Source organism: Nesoenas mayeri (genome assembly GCF_963082525.1).
Source record: "Nesoenas mayeri genome assembly, chromosome: 2".
Taxonomy (NCBI): Eukaryota; Metazoa; Chordata; class Aves; order Columbiformes; family Columbidae; genus Nesoenas; species Nesoenas mayeri.
In genome coordinates this window covers 111,269,776-111,290,784 of record NC_137543.1, presented here as the reverse complement: position 1 = coordinate 111,290,784, position 21,009 = coordinate 111,269,776, and the positions used below count along the sequence as shown (strand labels likewise).

Here is a 21,009-nt window from a genome sequence, read left to right as displayed (position 1 = left end):
GTTGTTTTTAAAGAGTTGTTGGAGATACTCAGATCTGGGAACCTTGCTTGTTTTTGCAGATCCGCCTCACCTCTTTCCAGCATTCCACCCTCCTGTACCAATTGATGCGAGACATCATGAGGGACGCTACCATTACGAACCATCTCCCATTCCTCCTCTGCATGTGTGAGTATTCAATATTTTCCCTCACTTGAGCTGCCTGGAAGAACAGGCAAGTATACAAATCTTTGCAGCGCTTAAAGCCATGCATCTGGAGCAATTTGCCAATCTTGCTGGAGAGCAAGATTTACTTTTGGAAAGCGTTGAGGTTTTCTGTTCGTGAAGCAAAACCCAGGCTGGTGCCTGAGGAATTCCTGTTATGATAGGTGGCTGGCAAGTGTTACCTATATGTTTTGCTGATATTAATTCTGTGTGTTGTCGTTCTATAAATAATAAATTAAAAAGTGCTGAACTCTGTGAAATACAGCCAGACAAAACATGTATTTTGTTTGTATTAGGCTTGGGATTCTTCATAGCTAAAATTTCCTCTCATGCCAAAAGCTTTTTTTTTTTCCAGTGACTGTTATGAAGCATAATGAAATTTTTGGTAAATTCTCATAGTCCCTGTTGTGTGCACGCACAGGCAATCGGTTGATTGATGGGAATGTCACCCAAACAAAATGGCAAATGTGATAGAGCACATGGTTTACACAAAGATAAAAGAAATGAATACCAGTGATAACATGCATTAGAAAAGGGTAGTAGTGGTGAAACTCCATAGAAATAAATATTATCTTATTCTATATGGGGAGACAGATATCAGCATCGCAGAATAAAACAGTTGTGTCCAGAAAACTGCTATATACCATTAAAAATGGAGCTGAAAAGCAAGGTTTGGTACTTTGCTAAAAGGCTTGATATATACATTTAATCATATCTGCTAATCACCTCTCATACTAAGAAAATACAAGAAGAAAAGCACAAGTAATACTTTGAAGAATAATGCTAGTTGTTTAGATGGCAGATTGCTTTGCTATGGCTATTAGTTACAGCTGTGTAATTACATATATGCAGAAGAAAAATGAAGTTGTTTTAAAACAAGTCCTCCTCTGTGAGCAGAATTAATTGATATTAACAATCCTAACTACATGCCCAAGTACACACACGATATTTTACTAACAGTTTTTGCGGGTCAGTCTTCTATTACTGAATTGTAATTTCAGAGCAGATTTGCCTGGAGGTAAGTAATAAATCTGTGTTGCGGTCTTCTTGGGCATTAGAGGAAAAGTGGGTATTTATAGAAAGAGAGAGTACAGAAACTTGTGATTTATTCGTCAGAGTTCCTCTGATGCATCACTGTTTACACCAGAGTAAACCACATCATAAAATATATTTGAATACACGCTTAAATTTGCTGCTAAAAACCATTGTGAGCTGAAAGTGGCAGGCTCAAACAGAGTCATTACATGGGTATCCTAGATTTTGCAGTGCAGTCAATATTCTCCCTGGATGTTTTTGGGAGTGAGAGGGATGATCCTGCTCCTTCTGCAGCTACTGGGGAATTTGCCTTTGTCTTTGGTGCAAGGCAGACAGGGTAGGGAGCCCCGGGAAATGTTTTAACCTGCATCGGCAGAGGACCATCATCCAAAACCTGGGTACCTCCTCTGAGCCTTCATGGAGGCTTCTGGATCTCATGCCATATGGGACCCCGCCTGGCTGTGCTTGCTGTGCTGAGCCACCTCCGGAGCCTGAGCCACACGAACCCACGCTCGGGGTGACGGTGAGAAATCAGGCCTAGGAGCCTACCCTGCTAAAAATGCCAGGATTTATGTTAAAACCCCAAAAGATGTTGAAAATGCCTGCTTTGTGCCTCATTTGGTGTTCAGCAGTTGTCCCCTCTGACACCAAAATCAATGCCCCTTCTATGGAAAGGTGCTGCACACCCCAGCTCCCCGCCGTACCCCATGGTGCAGCGGTGATTCACCAGGCACTGCAGAGGCTTGTTAGAGATGAGGAGATGTTAGCGTGATGTGATGTGACTGCAGGCAGCTGCTTTAGAAATGCACTCTGATATCAGCCCAGGCTTTAAGCTCAGTATTTCCTTGATACTGGCTGTTTATTTTTCCATTAACTTCTGACAGTTCTTTTGCATATTTGGTTTGTGTTGCCATTGGAATTAGGAGCTCTAGTGGACCCTTGGAGCCATTGTGGCCAGTGTAATTAAATGTAAATATGCAATTGAGCAACTTAAAAAAACCCAAACCTGTCGTACTCCAACAGCCTCTTCATAGATCTTAAGGTTTCTCATGCTTTTGCATTTTTCAGGAATATGTTTTAATCTATGTTTGAGGCAGACAACCAGGAGTTTTCTTGAAAGTTTTACAAAGCCTGGTGTGAGTATCACTTAAGAGTGTTAGATTTGGGATGCTTTGAAGCCATTACTTGAACTGCTCTCCTAACACTCATTTAAATAGAAAAAAAAGGGGGGGTGGGAAGAAAGAACCAGGTCTGAGAAGTTATTTGAGAATTCTGAGAGAAAATAGGAAGAACACCATTTCAAGATACACATTTTTACCCACAGCTTCATCAATAACTTCACTGTATGAGTGGTTTTCTCCTCAGCTTCATAATACTCTCAAACGTGTGTGTGTAGGGAATATAAATAAAAAAAGGGCAAAAAAATTGGCACCATTCCAGTTATCCAAGCTCCTAGAAATGCGTTCCAGAACCTGTCAAGCCGTAGTGGAATTAGTTTAGGTATAATACAAGTGCAGAAAAATGTGGAGAAGGATTTGTCCGCATGATACCTACAATGTGTGCACATAATTTTGAACAATGGCCAAGTGAAAAAGAAAAAAGAAAGAAGGAATTTTTAAGGTGTGACAGAGCTTTTATGTACTTGCAGCTCTAAAGATGTATATGTATTTAGATGTATATTTTTTGTAGTTTAATTGCTGATGGGCAGAAATGTATCCCAAATTTCAGCCTGGAGCCGAATTTTTAAATTTGAGTTATAAACCCCTAAAATAAGGGTTTATGTTTATGATAGAATTGCTGACAGCTGCTTATGTATAGTAGGACTAGCAGGCATTGCTGTAATTATGCTATCGTATCCTATCATTAAAGATTTCAATTGAAAGAGGTTTATAAATTGCTCTTCCTCTTAGATAAACCACCCTACATTAAGGCATCAACGATATGGTACAGAATTAAATTAAAATCTCATAAAATGAAATATGTTCTGTATTAGCTGTTTGACACTTAATTTGCCTCTGAATGAGTAGAGGAAATCACAAATTAACCTGCCTTTGTTTTTCCAGCCATGGCTTATTAGGTGTTAGAACAACTGCAATTACAGCCCAATAATAACCCCCAGCCCTTATGAATATGTACTGAAATGTGTCACTTTGAGTTACCAAAACCTGTTTGTTAGGACTGTGTAGTTATCCTGGAATTTCTACAGTACATCCTTGGTTTATACTTCAGGGAAGATGAATGAAACTTAAGTTGTTCTTTAGCAGCAATATATGAACAGCATAATTGCAGCTGGAGCTTGTGTTTTCCAATTTTTTTTTTTCCCTTCAAATTCAAGGCATGAATCTTAGTTTTAACAAATATTCCAGTAAAGGTTAATTCAGTTTTGCTACTTTTCTTTGAACTATTGTTTTGGTTTGACCCAAGCTAGCAATTAAAACCACGATAGCCACTCACTCATTCCCCATATCCCCAGTTAGGGGAAGGAATCAAAAGGGAAGGGAGAAACTTGTGGATTGAGATAAACACAGTTTAATAGAATAACAAAATAATACTAACAATACTAATACTACTACTAATATATCTAAAATGCAAATAGAATATAAAATAAAAGATACTCAATGCAATTCCTCATAAACTCCATCTGTGCCAAGCAGCCAGTCCCAGGAAGCAGCATCAGGTCCCAAACAGCTGATCATGAAGAGAGAAGAGAAAAAAGGCAGAAAGGCCCAGAGGCCTCTGCAAAATGGCAGGACGGCAAAAGGCTGAACTAAAAGAAACTCTCAAACAGAACTCGACCGAAACAGAGTGGAAACCAAAACATGTCTTCGTCTCCATATGTCCCTCTAGCCAGAAAATCCCAACTCTTCTTAAATATGAAGCATGTCACTACTGGCATGGAATATTCTTACTGATCAGTCTGGATGTCAGTCAAGCTCTGCCCCATCCATGCCCCACTTCCCAGCTGCTTCACACCTGTGGGCAGAGCTCAGAAAGACCTTGGCTTTCAGACAACAACAGCTAAAAGACATCAACTCTGTCCTGGGGTGTTAGCTCCTTGTTTTCAAACTAATTTCAAACAATGACTGCGCTAGCTATGAAAAAGAAAGGTTTGTAACAACATGAAGAAAATTAACTCAGTTTCAGTCAAAAAAGCACAACTAGCCAGTTAAATTACTTGTTAAACATCATATGATTAAAATATACCAAAAGAAACATGGCTTCAGTAATCCCACTTCTTGCTTTGTTTTTCTTGGTTGTTGCTTTTGTCTAGCTCTTTCTTAATTTTAAAAATAGATTTCTGAAGTAAGGTGCTAAAGGAGAAACTGAAGCTAAACCATGTTTTGATCCTTGACATTTGCTGGGCCCTCAAATAGAGTGTGACGCCTTCTCCAGTTGGTGTGCACTGATTCAAAATCATAGTGCTAATGAGGGTATTTATTTGAACATAAACTAACGCTTTGAGCATGCTATTTTTTTACTCCTCAAGATCCAAATAATAAATTTACTATTGGCCAGCTCTTCCAGCTATCATGATTGTTGACATTGGCTTTATTGGAATGAGAGTTGTTAGCAGTGAGCAGAGGAAGAATAAGGGTGTCTTGAGTATTTTTATGACAGTGCAAGTGTAAATAACTGTAGTCAAAATCCAGATTAGCCAGGAATAAGATTTTTTTTATTTATTTGGAAAACAACAACAAAAACAAAAACAAACAACCAAACCAACCAACCAAACAAAAAAACCCAAGCTCCTAAGCCAGAAGCGAACTTCTTCTGATGGATTTAACCACAGTGATTTAGGAAGCTACCATTCTTGGCCATTTAGTCCCACAACTTCAGTGATTCATATTAATAGGTTGCTCCCAATCTGCTTCATTTCAAAATTGGGTTGGACAGCCTTTGAAAGTGACCTAACCTGGTATTTCCAGGCACTGTTAACTTGGCTGTGAAGGAAGCATGATTCTGCAGTGCTGAGGCAGGGGACAGCTGCCAGGTGGCAATATCAAGAATGGCTCTAGGGTGGTGGCCTGTGTACATCTCAGAGAGGTTAATGGACCTGTTATAGGAGGCTGGTAGAAAGCTGAAGTTTCAGGGCTGAATGTATTACAAGATACACCATGCATGTTCCAAAGCATTCATCCATTTAGTCTCTGTCGCCATCCCATTTTACGTTAGCCCTGGGCTGTGAGCAGGGGAGCATGAGCAGGTAAATCTAAGGGAAGGTGCACTGATGTTACCCATATGCTCACGGCCAGGGGATGCTGCCCTTCCAAGGAAGAAGCTGCAAGGTAAAGCTGCTGTCTTGTAGCTTCCTCGGATCAACGCTACCCCAGGGTCCTTTCTTTCTAACTGCTGACTGAGGCTAGCGGCGTCCAAGTTTGGCAGCCTTACGCCCTGAAGTGATGCACGTGCAGATAATTGTGCGTGCGCCTCATGTGAATGTCTTGAACAGACATTCTGAACTGTGTGAATGCACCAGTACTAAAGCAAAGCATGTGTTTAGCTTGCAGTCAGCTTCAAGTTAATAAAAAGAACGTCTGATTCTTGGGTATTAGATATTTCATATCTAATTTATACAAGCATCGGTTACACAGGGGTGAAAAGCAAAGCAAAGTCAGGCCCAGATGGTCAGCTTTCATCAGCCTCTCATTTTGGACCATGCAGTACAACGGGGGATGTCCAAATACAAGAAGACAAAAGCATTGGCGCCACAAAATATTCTTGATTATCGGAGTAACTGCTTGTTATACATTTGATAGGACATCTACATTTTTCCAGCCACATTACTGATTTTTCCTTTGCACTTTCTTTTCTAAGCTCTTATCTCTTTTAAAAATCTTAGTGTTTAAACCTCTTAAATCTTCTACCTGCTGCTTTATCTCAGTGTACCTCTAAGCTGGAGACTTGGCAAGGAGTACATCAGCTTGTCAGAGCATTCATTGATCCTTTCACAGTATCATGGAGAGCCTCACCTGGTATGAAAGCCAACACTCATGAATTGGTTTTAATTACTTTAAAACTTGGAACAGGTTTTATGGTTTAGCCAGGAGCCATTGAAGAAGAAAGACTGAGGAGCTCTTGGGACATGAAAAGATGACTATAGTTACAGCTTTCCAAAATCATCCATTAAAGTATTTTCTGTAAGCACAGATAAATCTTATATTAAATGGGAAGCACCCCAAGAAACCTGTCCCTGGAAGTGAAGCACAGCATCAAGAGTAAGCAGCTGCTAGTAGCCCGGAGGATTAAAGCAAGTCTCTGAGAAGGAAGAAGTGTGATCTGGTGACTCGAGGTTATTCAGAATTTGTTTTATACCATGGATATGCGTGTTGTAGGCTCTGCAAGCAACATGTGTGCCTCTTAGTGACAGAGCAGTGTGCCAGTGGCGATTCACAAAAGTAAAATAGCAGGGTCACATGCCTGCCCAGAAACTTCAGCAGCTAATTTTCCTGCAGTGCCAGGCCTTTTACAATGCGAGGAAGAGAAAGCCTGAGTCTAGACCAGAAGTGCAATCTCTCACTTGTCATATAGCGTTGCATCATTTAGAATAGTGAACCAGTGTTTTGTTTAGCTGTTGGTACTTGTTTAGTAATATTTACCTTAAGACTTGCAGATCATAAATTCTCCTTTGCAAGCAAGCTTGCCGGGTAGCTTCAGAAACAGGCTTTTAAAAACCTATCTGAAAAGAGGATGTTTGGAAAGCACATTATTTGTGGCATATATTGAATTGCAGGGAAAAAAAAAGGTTATATGATTCTCTCAAATTTTTGATTCTGAGAGACACTTAAAAAAAAGTGGGTAAAAATGTTGCTAAAATATGTAAATATTTTTGAATGTAGCTGTTTTACATAAATTCAGTTACATTTATTTGTTTAGCTAAGCCATAGTCTGAAGTTTCTGTGTACCCAATTCAACTTTTCTATATTTCTTACAGATTTGCTCTCTTGCTACTTGGAAAAAGCAGTGCTGGGAAAAAAGTATCTAATTTAAAAGTTCATTTCTGCTGGCAAATAAATTCTAGATCAAATAAGGATTCACTGCTAAAAATCATCCCCATTTTAGCAAGCACATTTACATGAAAGTCAACAGAATTGCCTCTAAGCGCACCAGATTACATTTGGTTCACATCATTCATCTGTTTCTGTGGCGGATAATACTTTGTGACATAATCATTTTCTCTGGAGTAGCTAATTGTAATGCCAAGGAACCACAGATTTATAAAGGAGAAACAATAGCAGCAGATAAATATTGCGTTAACAGAGGCTCTTTGTTCTTCTCGTATAGCCAGCTCGATTTTGGGATGGCTGGGGAAGTTACAGTGATTGAAATAAGAGGAAAATTTTGGTGGGGTTTTTAATGTAGAAAGAAAAACTTGTGAAACGCAGTGGTTTGTTTTGTTGAAAACCCTTTGGTAGAATATTCCCCGACATCTTCCGTTCATTTCTTTTATGTCGGGAAAAGCGCTTGAGAGGCAACCGCCTCCAGCCCCCAGCCGGCTGCTGGCTGACCACCTCTCCCCATACAGTCACTCGGTGGTAGCAACAACTCGCTGGGCAACCTCCCGGGGCATCGCGGAGGGAGGAAGAAGAATGGGAAGCCCTTGGTGGTGCTTGGGAACATTCCTCTGCCTGTCTAAAGGGAATCGGTTACCTGAGCCCCACCTGAGAGGCAGAGTGGCACAGGTTCTTCTGGAGCGGCTCAATTGAAGCGAAAGGGATTCTTATAGAGGTTTGTGTGGATATTGTTGCAGAGACACAGTTCTGAGGTTGTCAGCAGTAGGGTATCTATTGGCACTGGACAGCACTACCGCTTAGCTATTTACCCCGTCTGGGCAGTTAATGGTGTTTAGACAAATTCTCAGCTGCCGGGGAGAAGTGGTTCCCTAAGGCGGGTTTTCAAACTAGCATGAATTAATAGGTGATAGAAGTAAAATGAATGGCTGGCAAAGTCATGCCTTGGGACAGCGTGTTGTATGTAACATTTCTCTGTAGACTGAGGAATAACTAGGCATGACTTTGAGCTTTTGGGGTGTTCCCTGTGTGCAGGTGTATATACAAGTGTGCATTTTTGTGTGTGCATGCATCCTCTTTACATAATGGGGTGAATATCTTTGCATTTATCATGCACTAAGTAATTCTAGATCTTTACAGTTGAAAGTAATGGAAGGAGCTACACAGAGCCTGAGAAAGATGGAAAATTAGAGGGAAAATGTGAAAAACAAACAAACAATCAAAAACAAGTAGGAGAACTTTTGATGGGCAAAAACATTGAGAACATGTGGATCTTAACACTTAACCAGAAATACATAGAACAGCTGCAATGCTGCTGGAAGTTCTGCTGCTGGAAATTTCTGTTATCTTATTCTGTTATCAACTGCAAAGAATGCAAGCTCTAAATATAGTGCACTTTCAGAGGCTCTGAGCCTGTGGTTTCTTGGACAAAATTCCTGTGTTCTTTGTGCTGTAGTCAGCAGTATTAGTCGAGTGAGCAGATATTGACTGTGGTATTCACGTGCAGTGAACCAGAAGCAAGCCAACTCTATAGAGGCTGCTGTCAAACTTGTTGCAGTGGCCTGTGAGGTACTGGACTGTGACAGACTCCTTTTTTTTCAGTACAATTCTTCCACTCATGTTAAATCTTGCTTCAAAGAGAACTGAAATGTTACAGTCTTAGCGTTCTTTCTTCCTTTCTTTCTCTTTTTTTTTTTCTTTCTTTTTTTAAAGTGTACTGGTGAGATTTTTGTGCTGTGAATTGGAAGTCCCTAAAGAGAGGGTAGGTATGAACTGGAAAAAATGCTACCAATGAGTACATCTGCAGTGTAGGAGCACAGAGCATCTTCATCATACTCTCATACAATCTTTCTCTGACTTAGACACTCTCCTCCCCCAAGAAAGACATCATGTCCTATAGTCTTGGAGTATGGATTGAATTTGGTTCAGACTTTTTTCCCAAAGGAAATAAAAACAGAAGTCAACACCTTGTTTCCTTTTTTGTTATCCCTTGCTTAACTTACTATATTTTATATACATATATATATATGTATATGTCTATATTCATTTACATATTTGTAACAATAAACAGGCTCTTGAGCTGGTGTCAGCTGAGATGTAGGAGACTAACTCGGCATTCCTTGTATATTCTCTATTCTACAATGCTAGGAAAAAAAAAATACAAGATCCTAATTCCACCCAAATGAATGTGCTCAATGGGTGTTTTATCTGTGTGCCTCAGGGTAGGCCAGGCCAACATTTGTGACTGATGTTATCGATTAATAGAGGAAATGACTTAAAGAAAAATCTTATGCTGTTTGATTTTTGCTCTTAGGATGCTTTACATGGCCAAGGAAGGACTCGAGACTTTATTTTAGAAGCGTCTTTTCACTGAAGCTGGGTTCTATGAAGTTGCCATTAAAGACTAGGCAAAAATATATTGCTTAGTCCCTTCCAGCACTGAATGTGTAGGTCTGTACCTACAATATATTATGACTGCAGGGGGGTGTTGGTGATTTTCTGAAGACCTCACAGAGGTTAGACAGAGAGGCAAAACATCCTGAAGCCCATGAGCCAGGAATACAAAGCTTCTGAAGGAACAAACTGACCTATCGTCTTCTTGAAAGCATTATTTATGAGGTGCTGTGACCATTGGTGTTAAGGATCAACACAAAATTAGGGAGTATTTCACATGAGGGAGAATTTCTAAACATATCAGATTGAAGTGGCTATCTCTTTAAAGATACACATCTTGCAGTCCTATATCTCCTGTTGAAATTCAGCCTAGATTTATCATGCCTTTTCCACTGGCCTGTGGAAGAAAAGATTGATAGTCTAGTCCAGTTTATAGAGGCCACCAAGGCAAATAGGCCCATTTAACAACATTGTAGACAGATTTGGCATGGAGAGCAGGAGCTGAATGACCAGGGGCAATCAGGTGTTCTGTACTTCACCCTGGAAGATCACTATCAGTGTACATCATCAAGACAGTACCAAGAAAGTTCGCGTATCTGCCTCTGTCTTGGTTTGCTGTACTCGTTCCTCAGATGTCAGGCTTCCATACCTTTCCTGGGAACTCTTTTTACTTCTGTGACTTGATCAAATTGCAGCGGTGCTGAGGGAGCAAGCGTGTAGGTTGTCCTATTGGTGTAGGTGCGTTCAGAGTTGGCCAGTTTGTTCCCCTTGGGGTTTTCATCTGCACACCTAGCTACCTACTCTGTTTAGGGAACTAAAAATGCTTCTACCATATAAATAGTTCATTTACCTCAAAGACTTCAAAACTGAATTTACTACTTTAAGAAATGTGCATCCAGGACATTCATTTGCTTTACATTTAGTGCTTTTTTTCCCACATGTTTCCCCCTACAGTCACGTTAGTGTCCTCACCTGTTTCTGGTTCTTGAGGTTACAGCTTTGCTCAAGAAATGCTTTTTTAACTCCGGTTTTGTGCACAAATAGAGCAAGAACAGCAGTGTGAAGCCTTTAACTCTCATTTCTTCTGATGGCTATGGTGTTTCAGCCATTATTTATTCACCATTTGTGGGAACCGACTTGTAGTGTGGATTATGTAGCATCACAATGGCTTTCAGTGCCTGCAGGATCAAATAAAGAAACTGCCTTGGCTGAGACAAAACTTCTTAGCCCAACATAAGAACTGAGTGTTTTCCCACTCTGATTTAGTTGCACCCCAGCCAGCTCCCACACCTGAACCTTCAATACTGGCAGAGAAAATGCAAAAAGTGACTGTGAGCAGAATATCTTCCCCCCTCCTAATTTAGCACCATTCGTCTTTGATATAAGTTGTGCTTCATGTACCTATAAATCCTACTGCCCTTGTGTGTGCTGGTGCTGCCCGCTACTTGTGGTGGTGCTTGGAAACTGTTGTGTTTCCATAGGGTCACTTCTTGACTCGCAGCCCTGAGTACAGCACACACATGTGTATCTGGTACTGACAGTTGGGTGCACTCTCAAAATTGCTTTTCTTCCCCAAATCATGGATTTGTTGGGAGGGGAGGCATTTCAGAAAAATAATCCATGTATTTTATGCAGAAATGTATATGCATAAAATCTAGTACAGAAATTTCTGTACATTGGTATAATGTTTTTTTTTTATGCTGCAAGTAATAGTGTTAGGTGGAGAAATTCTGGCTGGTACTCTCTCTGTTCAGTAATAGTCACTAATCCTTGTGAATATCAATTTTGGGCTGTCTGCTAATGTTAGTACAGAGATGTGAAGCTAATCCAGCCATACCTCAACAGAAATGATTAATACTGAACCTTCACATCACTGTTTCTGTCACGACTGTAGTCCTTTAAAGTTAGAGTTCTAGTGTAATGTTCCCTTCACAGCTGAATTTAGGTAACAAGTAGAATAGGAGAGACATTCACTCACTGAACTTGTCTTGTTATTGCCAGTTTGCTTTTGTTTTAAACCCTTAAAGTCTTCTTTTAGCATATAAAATTAAAATTGGAGAAAAACTTTCTCTCTTCCCCCAAATCTCAGTTTTGTAATATTGTGAATGTGACTTACAGTAGGCGTTGGAAACGAAAGCTGAGGGGTTTGTTTTGCTTTGGTTTTGAATTTGGAAATAGAGTGTTTCTTGGCATCACAGAACAGACAGTGAGGAGAGTGCTCATTTGAGGTAACATGAGAGGCTTTTTGGGTGCTTTGCCAGGAAAAAGAACGCCTGCCTTAGCAGGAGGAAGGACTTCGGGGAAGAAGAGAAGCTGAAATTTGCTGAAACAACAGTGGGCAGCATGGCATTCTTGAGTACAAGGTAAGGAGGGCCTAGGAAAAACCGTCAGTGAATGAATGAAATGAGGAGAGAAGTACTGAAAGTACTAGAAGTTTCATTATCTAAAAATTTAAAAAGATTAAATTATGGGAGTAAAACTACATTAGTTGAAAATACTAGTTTTTTGAGAGAACAAAGTATTTGTGAAACTCATATATCAGTTGATTTCAAAGTTTGAATTAACCGTCATGGGTCATACCCATTACAAGAAAAAATTCCTGTGAATGCCACATGAGTTTCGTTGAGATCGAGGGCCAGCCTCGAGATCTCCTTTCTGGCCACTTATTCTCCCTGGTGGATGCAGTAATCTGGTCCTCACGCTGTGGGAGTCGATCCCAATTAGCAATGCCGGTTTTGCACCGAGAGCATTGCTGCACACAGGCAGAGCGCTGTTTGCATGCAAGCTGAATCCTCTTCTGATCTGCGAATGGTAGAGACAGAAATCAGGAAAAATTGTAGAAAGCATTTCAACTCTCTTAGCTTTGTACCGTTTCGATATTTTTCTTATTCTCCCAGTCATGCATGTACGTACATATGTGCACTTTCTCTGTTGTGCATAGCAACTTCAAGGCTGTTTTTTAAAGATCTTCAGGCATTTTCTGAGTGTTTTTGAACCAGTGCACTAGTCACCGGTGTATTGCTTGTGTAGAGGTTGTCTTTGATGAGGTTTTTGTCATCTGCACCCACTGAAGTTTCAGTGTACTCAAGCATTAGAAAAGCCACTATTTGAGCGTCTTTGTTTTCTTTGTTGAGCTGTTTATTTTGCTTTCTTCCCACACAGTTCCCTGGCCTCCCTCTGACAACTGCTTTTCTGCATGAATTACATTCCTCGGGGCCGCAAGTCTCCTAATTCTTCCAGTCGATTTGATTCCTGCCTGTGTGATTAGTCCTCTGCTCCAACACATAGTTGGTCTTTGCCAAGCAAACTGCTTGCTAAGTGCCTTTAACATGAAGACCTAACTACATTTTTTAACCTCATTAGTGTGTAGGGCACTGCTTCATTCCAGCTTAATAACATGGCCACTATTGAATCATCACTTGCTCTAAAACAGGTTACAAAAAGGTTACCTAAGTTGTCTGGTTTTCTTTTTGTATGACTGTGCTTTTGCTGGATAACAGTGTCTTTCAACACATGGCCAGTTTTAGGAAGTACATTGCTTTTTGGAAGGAGACCCGTTGATTCTGCTCAGGTGGATTTGCGATGCTGAGAAATTTCGTATTTGTGTGTTCAAAAAGAAACTCGGCATCTATTTGTAAATAGTGCGTCTAAGTAATAAAACTGGTAAGAAAATGTGGTTTGGGGAAAAAAGGGGAAGAGGACTTGGGGAAGCTGATCCATTTTTCCTACTTGTTTCAGCTTTAGAATTTCAAAGATCTCATCCCCACCAGCTAAAATACAGACTTCTCGCTGCATTTATAGCGATGCGGCCACAGTCTGCATTGGTTCACTCTCTCATGGAATCAATTTTTAGCCAGAATTTAGATTTCAGTTACAACCACTTATAAACTCTAATGGCAAAGATATTACGGGACTTCCAAAAATTGTAAAGGCAGTAAAAAAAACCAACAAAGTTTTCTAGGAAGTCAGCGTCACCAGGGAGCTGGGAGAAGAAAGGAGGCACTGGGTCACATGCCACTTGTGATGGTGCATTTGTGCAGTTGCATAGCACAGCCACTCAGAGGGTGAGACTTCATGATTAATGGTGTTTATTCTTGACAGAAGCCTCCTTTATTTATCTGCAATACAGTTTAGTGATTTTATCAGTCACCTGAATGAAAAATATTCAGTCATACCAATATTGCAGTGTAAATTGAGTAGAGTCACTTTTTATTATATCTTTCAGCCTTATCATCTGCACAGTAATTTTCTAGCAGGGGTTTGATATAGAAAGGCTGGATTTAGCTGTACTTGACACAAAGCCTCTTCAATTTCCCCTAAAAGTTCAGGCTACTCTTAGAAATGTGTATAAATATATATATAAAACCCTCTTATCCAAGCAATTTCAGGATTTGAAAGAATACAGATAAAATGTGCAAACCTGGATGTGAGAAATGTTGTTCATATGAAAGCACCTAATAGCTCTGAAGCCACTGGTGAAACGCTCTTTAGTGTTTAAGCTCGTGGCTTAGTGCAGTTCTTTTTGCATGGCTACGTAGTCTGACTTTCTTCTAATCAATCATCATCCAACTCCAATCAGCATACAGGCAGAGCCTATCGTTCATCCTGGGTGTAATTTCAGAGTTGAAGACTATAATGGCCACATACAGCACATTAGTCACTGCGATAACAGCTAGTGGCACTCCTGAGGAAGGGGGAGGACGGGGGAGAAGGGGAATAAAATTCTTCTCGTTCTCACAGTGCATTAGTGAAATAGGAGCAAATGTTAAACAAATGTTTATTCAATTAGCTGACTTAACAGCATTAAGTGTGAGAAAGCTTCTGACATTCCTTTGACCCACTCTTTTGCGGGAGGAGAGGAAGGGGAAAGGGAAGGAAGAAAGGGGTACGTGAATGCCATCAGGGTTTATATATGCCCCCATATGCATACGATGGTGCTGTTGTGGTTAAACACTTCAAGAGATGGCAGTCCCTGCCTGTAACTGAGAGGAGGCTAAAATTTGAATAGCAAATGAGACCACCTCTCGAGCATCAAAAGAGAATTGCAGAGCCGGGAAGTTTGCTAAAGGAATGCAGTTGGTAATTTCACTGCCCAGTCTGTTATTAATAACAATAGATAATGAGTACATTGTAGACCTTTTAGATTTTCCTGCTGCACTTTGTGCTACAGCCTAGTTTGAAGAGGGAATGGTTTATGGAGGTCCATGGCAGTCTCCCCTCTAATGTGCAGCAACACTTTTTCAAGGCTTTTTTGAAGAACATTTGCTTGTTCTGCGTGTGTTTTGTATTTATGATGAGGAGTTGTGGATCAAATGCAGCATTTATACATTATCCTCGATATATGAATGACCACAAGTCAATAGACTTGGAACTGGCTGAAGACAGGGAGGAAAAATTTACCAGCACTGAGATTGGGCTGCTCTATGCAGGTGTAGGATCTTACCCTACCCATAGTTCATAGAAGTCAGCGTGAACTGAGGAAAGCAAGGCAGTGCCTTGGCAAGGCTGTAGCAGAAGCAAGCGATGGAAATCACAGCTTATCTTATTAGCATTACTTTCATTTACCATTCACATTAGAACAGCTCTGTGCAGGACCAGAGCTCTGCTGAGTGTCGTGCAAATACAAGGAGCTCTGCCAGGAGGAGCTCACGGCCAGGCCGCTTTGGCAAACACAGTCTGGTGAGTTGGCTCTGCTGGCCTTGGGGGTTACCAGTACCAGCTGTTTTCCTCACCCTGAAGATGAACCCTTGTGCCTCAGCAGGGTTAGCTGGGGGGTGCCTTTGCCACGTTTAGTGGCTCACGAAAACCGAGCAGTGAAGTGGATCGAGGCAGAGGTGTACTGCCCATGCTGGGAGGAGTGCCAGCTTACACAGCTGCCGCAAAATTTGCAAGAGGACGTCAGCTAAAAGCCTAAAAGGCAGGTGGCATTTGGTGGGAGCAATTGTAGTGGGTCACTTTTTTGTATGTTTGTACCCTTTGTTTGTACAAGCAAAGAAACTGCCAGGTAAATGCACGTAATCCTCCCTTAGCCACCAGTTTCTTTGCAGCAGTCCTCAGAAGGATTTGGAGGAAGGAGAGGCAAGCTGGGATGCCCCGTATGCAAAGGCCAAGTGGACAGGGTTTCCAAGTAGTGTCGGAGGCAGTGACAGCGGCTGGTGGCAGGATGGCAGGAAGAGGAAAAGGACAGGCAGGTTTTTGCATAGAGAAGAAAAAAATAAATCAGTCAAAACTATATCCGCATGTGCATTTAAGGAATGCATGTCAAGACTCCAAGTCAAGACTCTTGTAATTAGATGAATATACCTTGACTGAGTGGCATATGAAGCAGCAGTTGCTCACTGTAGTCAATACATGTGTAACTGTAGGCTGAAGGTCACCAGTGTTACAGCTGACGTTATTTAAATAAAATGTTAAATAATGGAATGTATATTCATTGCTTTGTACACCATAAACTCTTCTTGAGGAAATCCACAAGCTGGTGGTTGGGTTATTTATGAAGTATTACAAGTAGCAGAGTGCGTATGTAAAAAAGCTGAATCTGCGTTCAGGCAGTCTGTCAGTTGAAAAATAGGAATACAGTCACTGACTAAGGATTTAGTCCCTTGATTAATGTAGCCAATTTTTAACTGTAACTACATAATGTTAACAGTTCCCAAGGAAGGAAAGGGGAACCAGAGTAATATTCTTTTATTGTGGGTCATTGGCTAATTGTTGTGCACGATTTCCAGCACCATGAACATCTCTTGGGCCATCATTTGTGTGTTCTTTGTTTTGTTTTGTTTTTCTGCAACAATACCTTTTAACTTATGAGGGAGAAACATTTTGTTCTAACCCAAAGTGAGGTTATTTGCGTATTTTAGGAATTTACATTCCAGCCTTGCACACATCCTTACCTCAATGAGAAAATATTAAAAATATAATATCTCTTCGTCTGACCTTTCCACTGTAGATATCGAACACCTTCTGAGTGCTTTACTACAGTTTACAGATGGGGAAATAGTGGATGAGGAAGTCAACAAACTTGTCCAAGGTGACAGAGCAGATAAGTGGTGGAAACCAAACCAGAGCCTGTGTATTTAAACCCTGATCTAGGTCCTCGTGTGTGTAAACTACATTGGCACTGACCCATTCATGATTTATTTGTACAAATATCTGTGGAATGGAAGGTTGCAATCAAATCCGATTCTGCGACTCACTTCTCCATACTGACTACAGTTCCAGTGTGAATGCTGGAGGAAAAGTAAGCAAAATGTTGACTAGGTGTTAGAACATGGAGAGTAATATAGGAAATAATGTTCTTTCTTTTATTAGGACTTAGGCTTGTTCTTGTTTTCCCCCCTTTTTTCATTTGCATCACTAGGCAAATACTGTTAATAGTGCTTACCTTTTTGTAGCACTGGAGTCCTTAAGCATTAAGTGTGCTCTGACATTTCCGTATTTTCCGTTAACTCTAATTCTTCAAATGTTTGCAGTCATTTGCTTGGTTTTCCTAAGAACAAGAATGCAATACAGCAGCTTTGAGGCAGCTGAGTAATTTTAGGGAAATGGGCTACGTTTTTAAGACACAATTTCTGAAGGAAAAAAAGTATTACAATATTATATTATTGATTTCCCATACTATATATTTATGGGTTTGATTGTTTACAAGTTAAATTAGAAGTGCAAAGAGAAGGGCACTATGGATTTACGTTTTAAAAATACTCAGTGCTGGCCTTACTCTCCTTGCTTTGAAGTTAGTGGAAGCTTTACTGGTAGAAGCTTTACTGGTGGCTCTCGGGGAGAGAATTGGGTCAGCACTTTGTGCTTATGAAGGTCATGTCCATGATCACTTAAGGATTTTATCAAATAAATCAGTGGACATTTTCCCATTGATTGCAATTTATATAGGTTTGAACCCTACAATAGCAACTAAAGATTTTGTGAAGCAAGTTGATTGTTTAACTCTTGATTTTTCTGTATCATTTAGGTGTATAGTCAGCTGCCTGAGCCTGATTTATCGAGCACCTGCAACCACACGTGTGCTTGTAACAGTGAGGAGTAACTTGATCATTAGCCAGTTATTGACTGCTCGTGCCAAAGGGTCAGTCTATACAAGCAACTGTGACATTAAACAAAGAATGTGCATGTAACATGGGAGATATTACCAAATGAACTGAGCCATGTGCTTTAAAATAGGAATCACTACATAACAAGGAAGTCCTTATTGTTTCTTTATCTTCCAGGATCTACTAGAAATAAAAGTGTTAATGTTTTGGGGGCAGCCATCAGAAGATTATTGCAGGGGAAAAAAAAAAAAAAAAAGAAAAAAAGAAAAAGAAAAAAGGATCATAGACAGTTTAATGAGTTTAACATTTTTCAGTTCTCAAGTAAGGGTTGAATTGAACAGGTATCAAAGAAACAGTGTGGATATCATTGGTATGAGAGTTATGCCATCAATGCTTGCTCCAGCATTGAATAACGTACTGTTAAATGATTAAATATCGAGGTTTGAACTTTGACACTTTCATAATAAAACAAGATGGATGAAAAGGCAATAATAAATTAGGTTATGTTACAATATTTCATCCCACTTCGTTGACAAGCTTTGTTCTGTGAGATAGATTATTGTTCCATCTGTAACCTCAGTTCAGTGTCATATTTACAATGTTATAGTTAAGGATCACTTGCTGTTTTCAATATAAATGTATTTTTCAACAGATTCATAAAAGAGCCATTTAAAAATTGATCAGGGCAAAACTTGGCATTAAGATTTCCAGCCCTGGAGTTATAGTTTCCTTTAAAATCAAGAAATGCTTAAATCACTATGTTTTGGTGGGTTTTTTTTTTTAAGATACATTGTGCTTAGAAGAGGTTTTTGCCCAAGCACAGCTTAAAGCTATTTGGAAACCATTTATGACAGATGACTTCTCTACCACTGAACCAACCTCAAATTTTTCATTCAGATTTTCCCGTGACACAGACCTTTGCGGCCGTCCTGAGCAGCTTTACATCTGCTTCCAGAAAGCGTTGCTTTTGAGGAGTGCTGTCTGACAAGCACAGGGCTTGCAGCGCGGCCCAGGGCCCGCTGTGCTTTTCACAGTTGCAAGAGATGTAAGAGCAGGAACAATGTGCGCTGTATTGATATCCTGGCATGTCTTAGAGCAGTTGAAGGACTCCAAAGAAAAGAAACCCATTGTGAGGATCCTGAGGCCGCTAACAACACGTAATTGCCTTGAACAGCCTCACCTGGGACCACCACATACACCCCATGCACATGGGAGCCCCCTTTAAGCTCAGCCTGGGGCCTTTAGTCCCTGCCTGAGCTGTGTTGTAGGTAGCACCCATCTCTGGTCCCACCCCTGGCTGAGCTCGGGACCTGCACTGTACGTAGTGGTTCTCCTGGATGGACCACTCAGAGCCATGGTGTCTCCCATCCAGTCTTTGGCCCTGTCGCCTTCTGCGCTTGATTGGCCTCCCCTGGATGTGGTTTGTCATCAGCATTGTCTCTGGTCACTTGGCTCAGAGCTGGTGGCCTGTGCTGGGCTTAACCTTGGCTCGTGGCTTGCCTTCCCCTAGAGAGCAGCTGCCTCTTGCTGCTCCCCAGCACCCTGGCCTGGGTCTCATTTCTTCCTGTCCTTCCCCCTCCTTAATTTCCTGGGCTAATGGCCCTTACTCAGTTAAAAGTGTAAATCCACATAACACAGTTTCATGGTACTTTGGGCTGGTCTTTTGCCTGGCTCTGCACTAGATCTACATGAGTGATAAAACTATGTGACTCAGTCGGGAAGGGGGAGAAAAAAGGAGAATAGGAAAGTGAAGTTCAGTGTTCTTGTTATGATATTTCTGAACATTTACAGGTCTATTTGCTTGGAAAATAAAAACCTATTAGTATTTTGTCGGTCGAAATCAGCAAATATTTTAGGGTTTTTGAATTTATAGAGTTCAAGGAAGTTTTGTATTCCCACCTGTGGTTTCCTTCTCCATTGTGCCACAGGAGCTGTTCAGGAATGTAGGTAGGAGGAAAGATACAAGGTAGAATGGAAAAATGAGGTAAGGTAGAGAATACTTTGTGCCTTCTCTAGCCTAATATCCAGAGCTCATCTGGCACCTGTCACACCTTACCCTGCTGCACCAGAGACATGGGCAGAGACTAGAAATTGTGCTGAATTCTGTTGGTATGGCACTGAGAAGAGAGGGTGGGTGAAGGGCCACAGCGTCAACAAGATCTCTGCTGGGGATTTTTATCTCTAGTCATAGCCTGACAGCAGTATTTCACCTGCATGAGTTAGCTACTCTGTTGCTACCAAAGAAAGGGATAGGATTTCCACTTGAAGCATCTAATCTTCTTCAGAGTAGAACAGGGTAAAACAACCTGAAGTGTATGGTTATGAGCTGCACTACCCACTCCCCTCACCCACCCCTGGCTGCTGATGCAAAAAATGTGTGATCCTTTTGGGATAATGCTAGGTAATGATCTGTGCATGCAGATCATTTTGAAATACATATAACTTGCTCGTGCTTGCCGCATCAACTCTCAGATTCCCATGATCTTCCTTCCCTAGTTAACAATAAGGCTGCTTGGGCTGAAAAGGGAATTGCATTTTGTTCAGTTTTTGTGGCGGCTAAAAATCCAAAGCTGCTGCTGGTCAGTCTTCTTGTGCGGAGTTCATCTGTTGCAGCTGTAAGCAACAAAACAAAATGACACACCATTTTCATGAGTAGGAACTGAAATCTTACATACAGCTCACCTGTGGTTCAACAGTGGCCAGAAAAAGCAAAAAGAGGATTGTGGCTTCACACGTTTTGTGATTTGCCATACGTCTGGTGCTACTCGCAGCTGCTGAACTGGTGTGAGCACGAAAGTTTTTAAGACCCTGCAGACACCTCTGCAGCATTTGTCGGAAAATGTGTTATGACTAATAGGAAAAAAATATACCTGTTTGCCCCTGCACTGATCTCACTTCCTTGGCATGTGTGCACCATCCTCCTGCTGAGTAGCTGAGATTGTCCAGAGCATCAGAGTCAGGGCAGGAAGAAGCTGGCAGGCTGGAGATGGGTGGGGAGTGGGAAGACCTGCATTAGATATTTAGGCTGTGTGACAGTCTGGGCACCTTAGCGGTGAGCAGGAAGGCAGTCTGGACAGAAAAGGAGGAGACACCGGCACCGTTCATTGCTGCCTCTTTTACGTGAAGGGTGCAGATATATTCAGGGTTACTGAGAAAGTAATAAAATCAGCCTAATGTGTCAGAATAAAGGTTGCAGTGGTAAAACATGGCTCTTTTACTCCCAAACCCGGAGACCTCCAACTTCAAATAAGTATGGAAAGTAAGGTAGGCTTTGTATTAAATTTGAATTGAGTTTGCAAGATCTCTGGGAATAGACATAAAGGTCC

General features: G+C 40.9%; 1 protein-coding gene across 2 annotated transcripts in view; it reads left to right on the top strand.

Annotated features, from left to right (window-relative positions):
• GLI3 (GLI family zinc finger 3) overlaps positions 1-21,009 on the top strand; it is a gene marked incomplete at its 5' end in the record, with an annotated part of 196,013 nt that overhangs the window by 100,216 nt on the left and 74,788 nt on the right. For both annotated transcript variants that reach the window (XM_080340446.1, XM_080340445.1), the window contains one exon: positions 60-165. In XM_080340446.1, the coding sequence (XP_080196572.1) occupies positions 60-165 (106 nt within the window). The remainder of the gene's footprint in view (positions 1-59; positions 166-21,009) is intronic.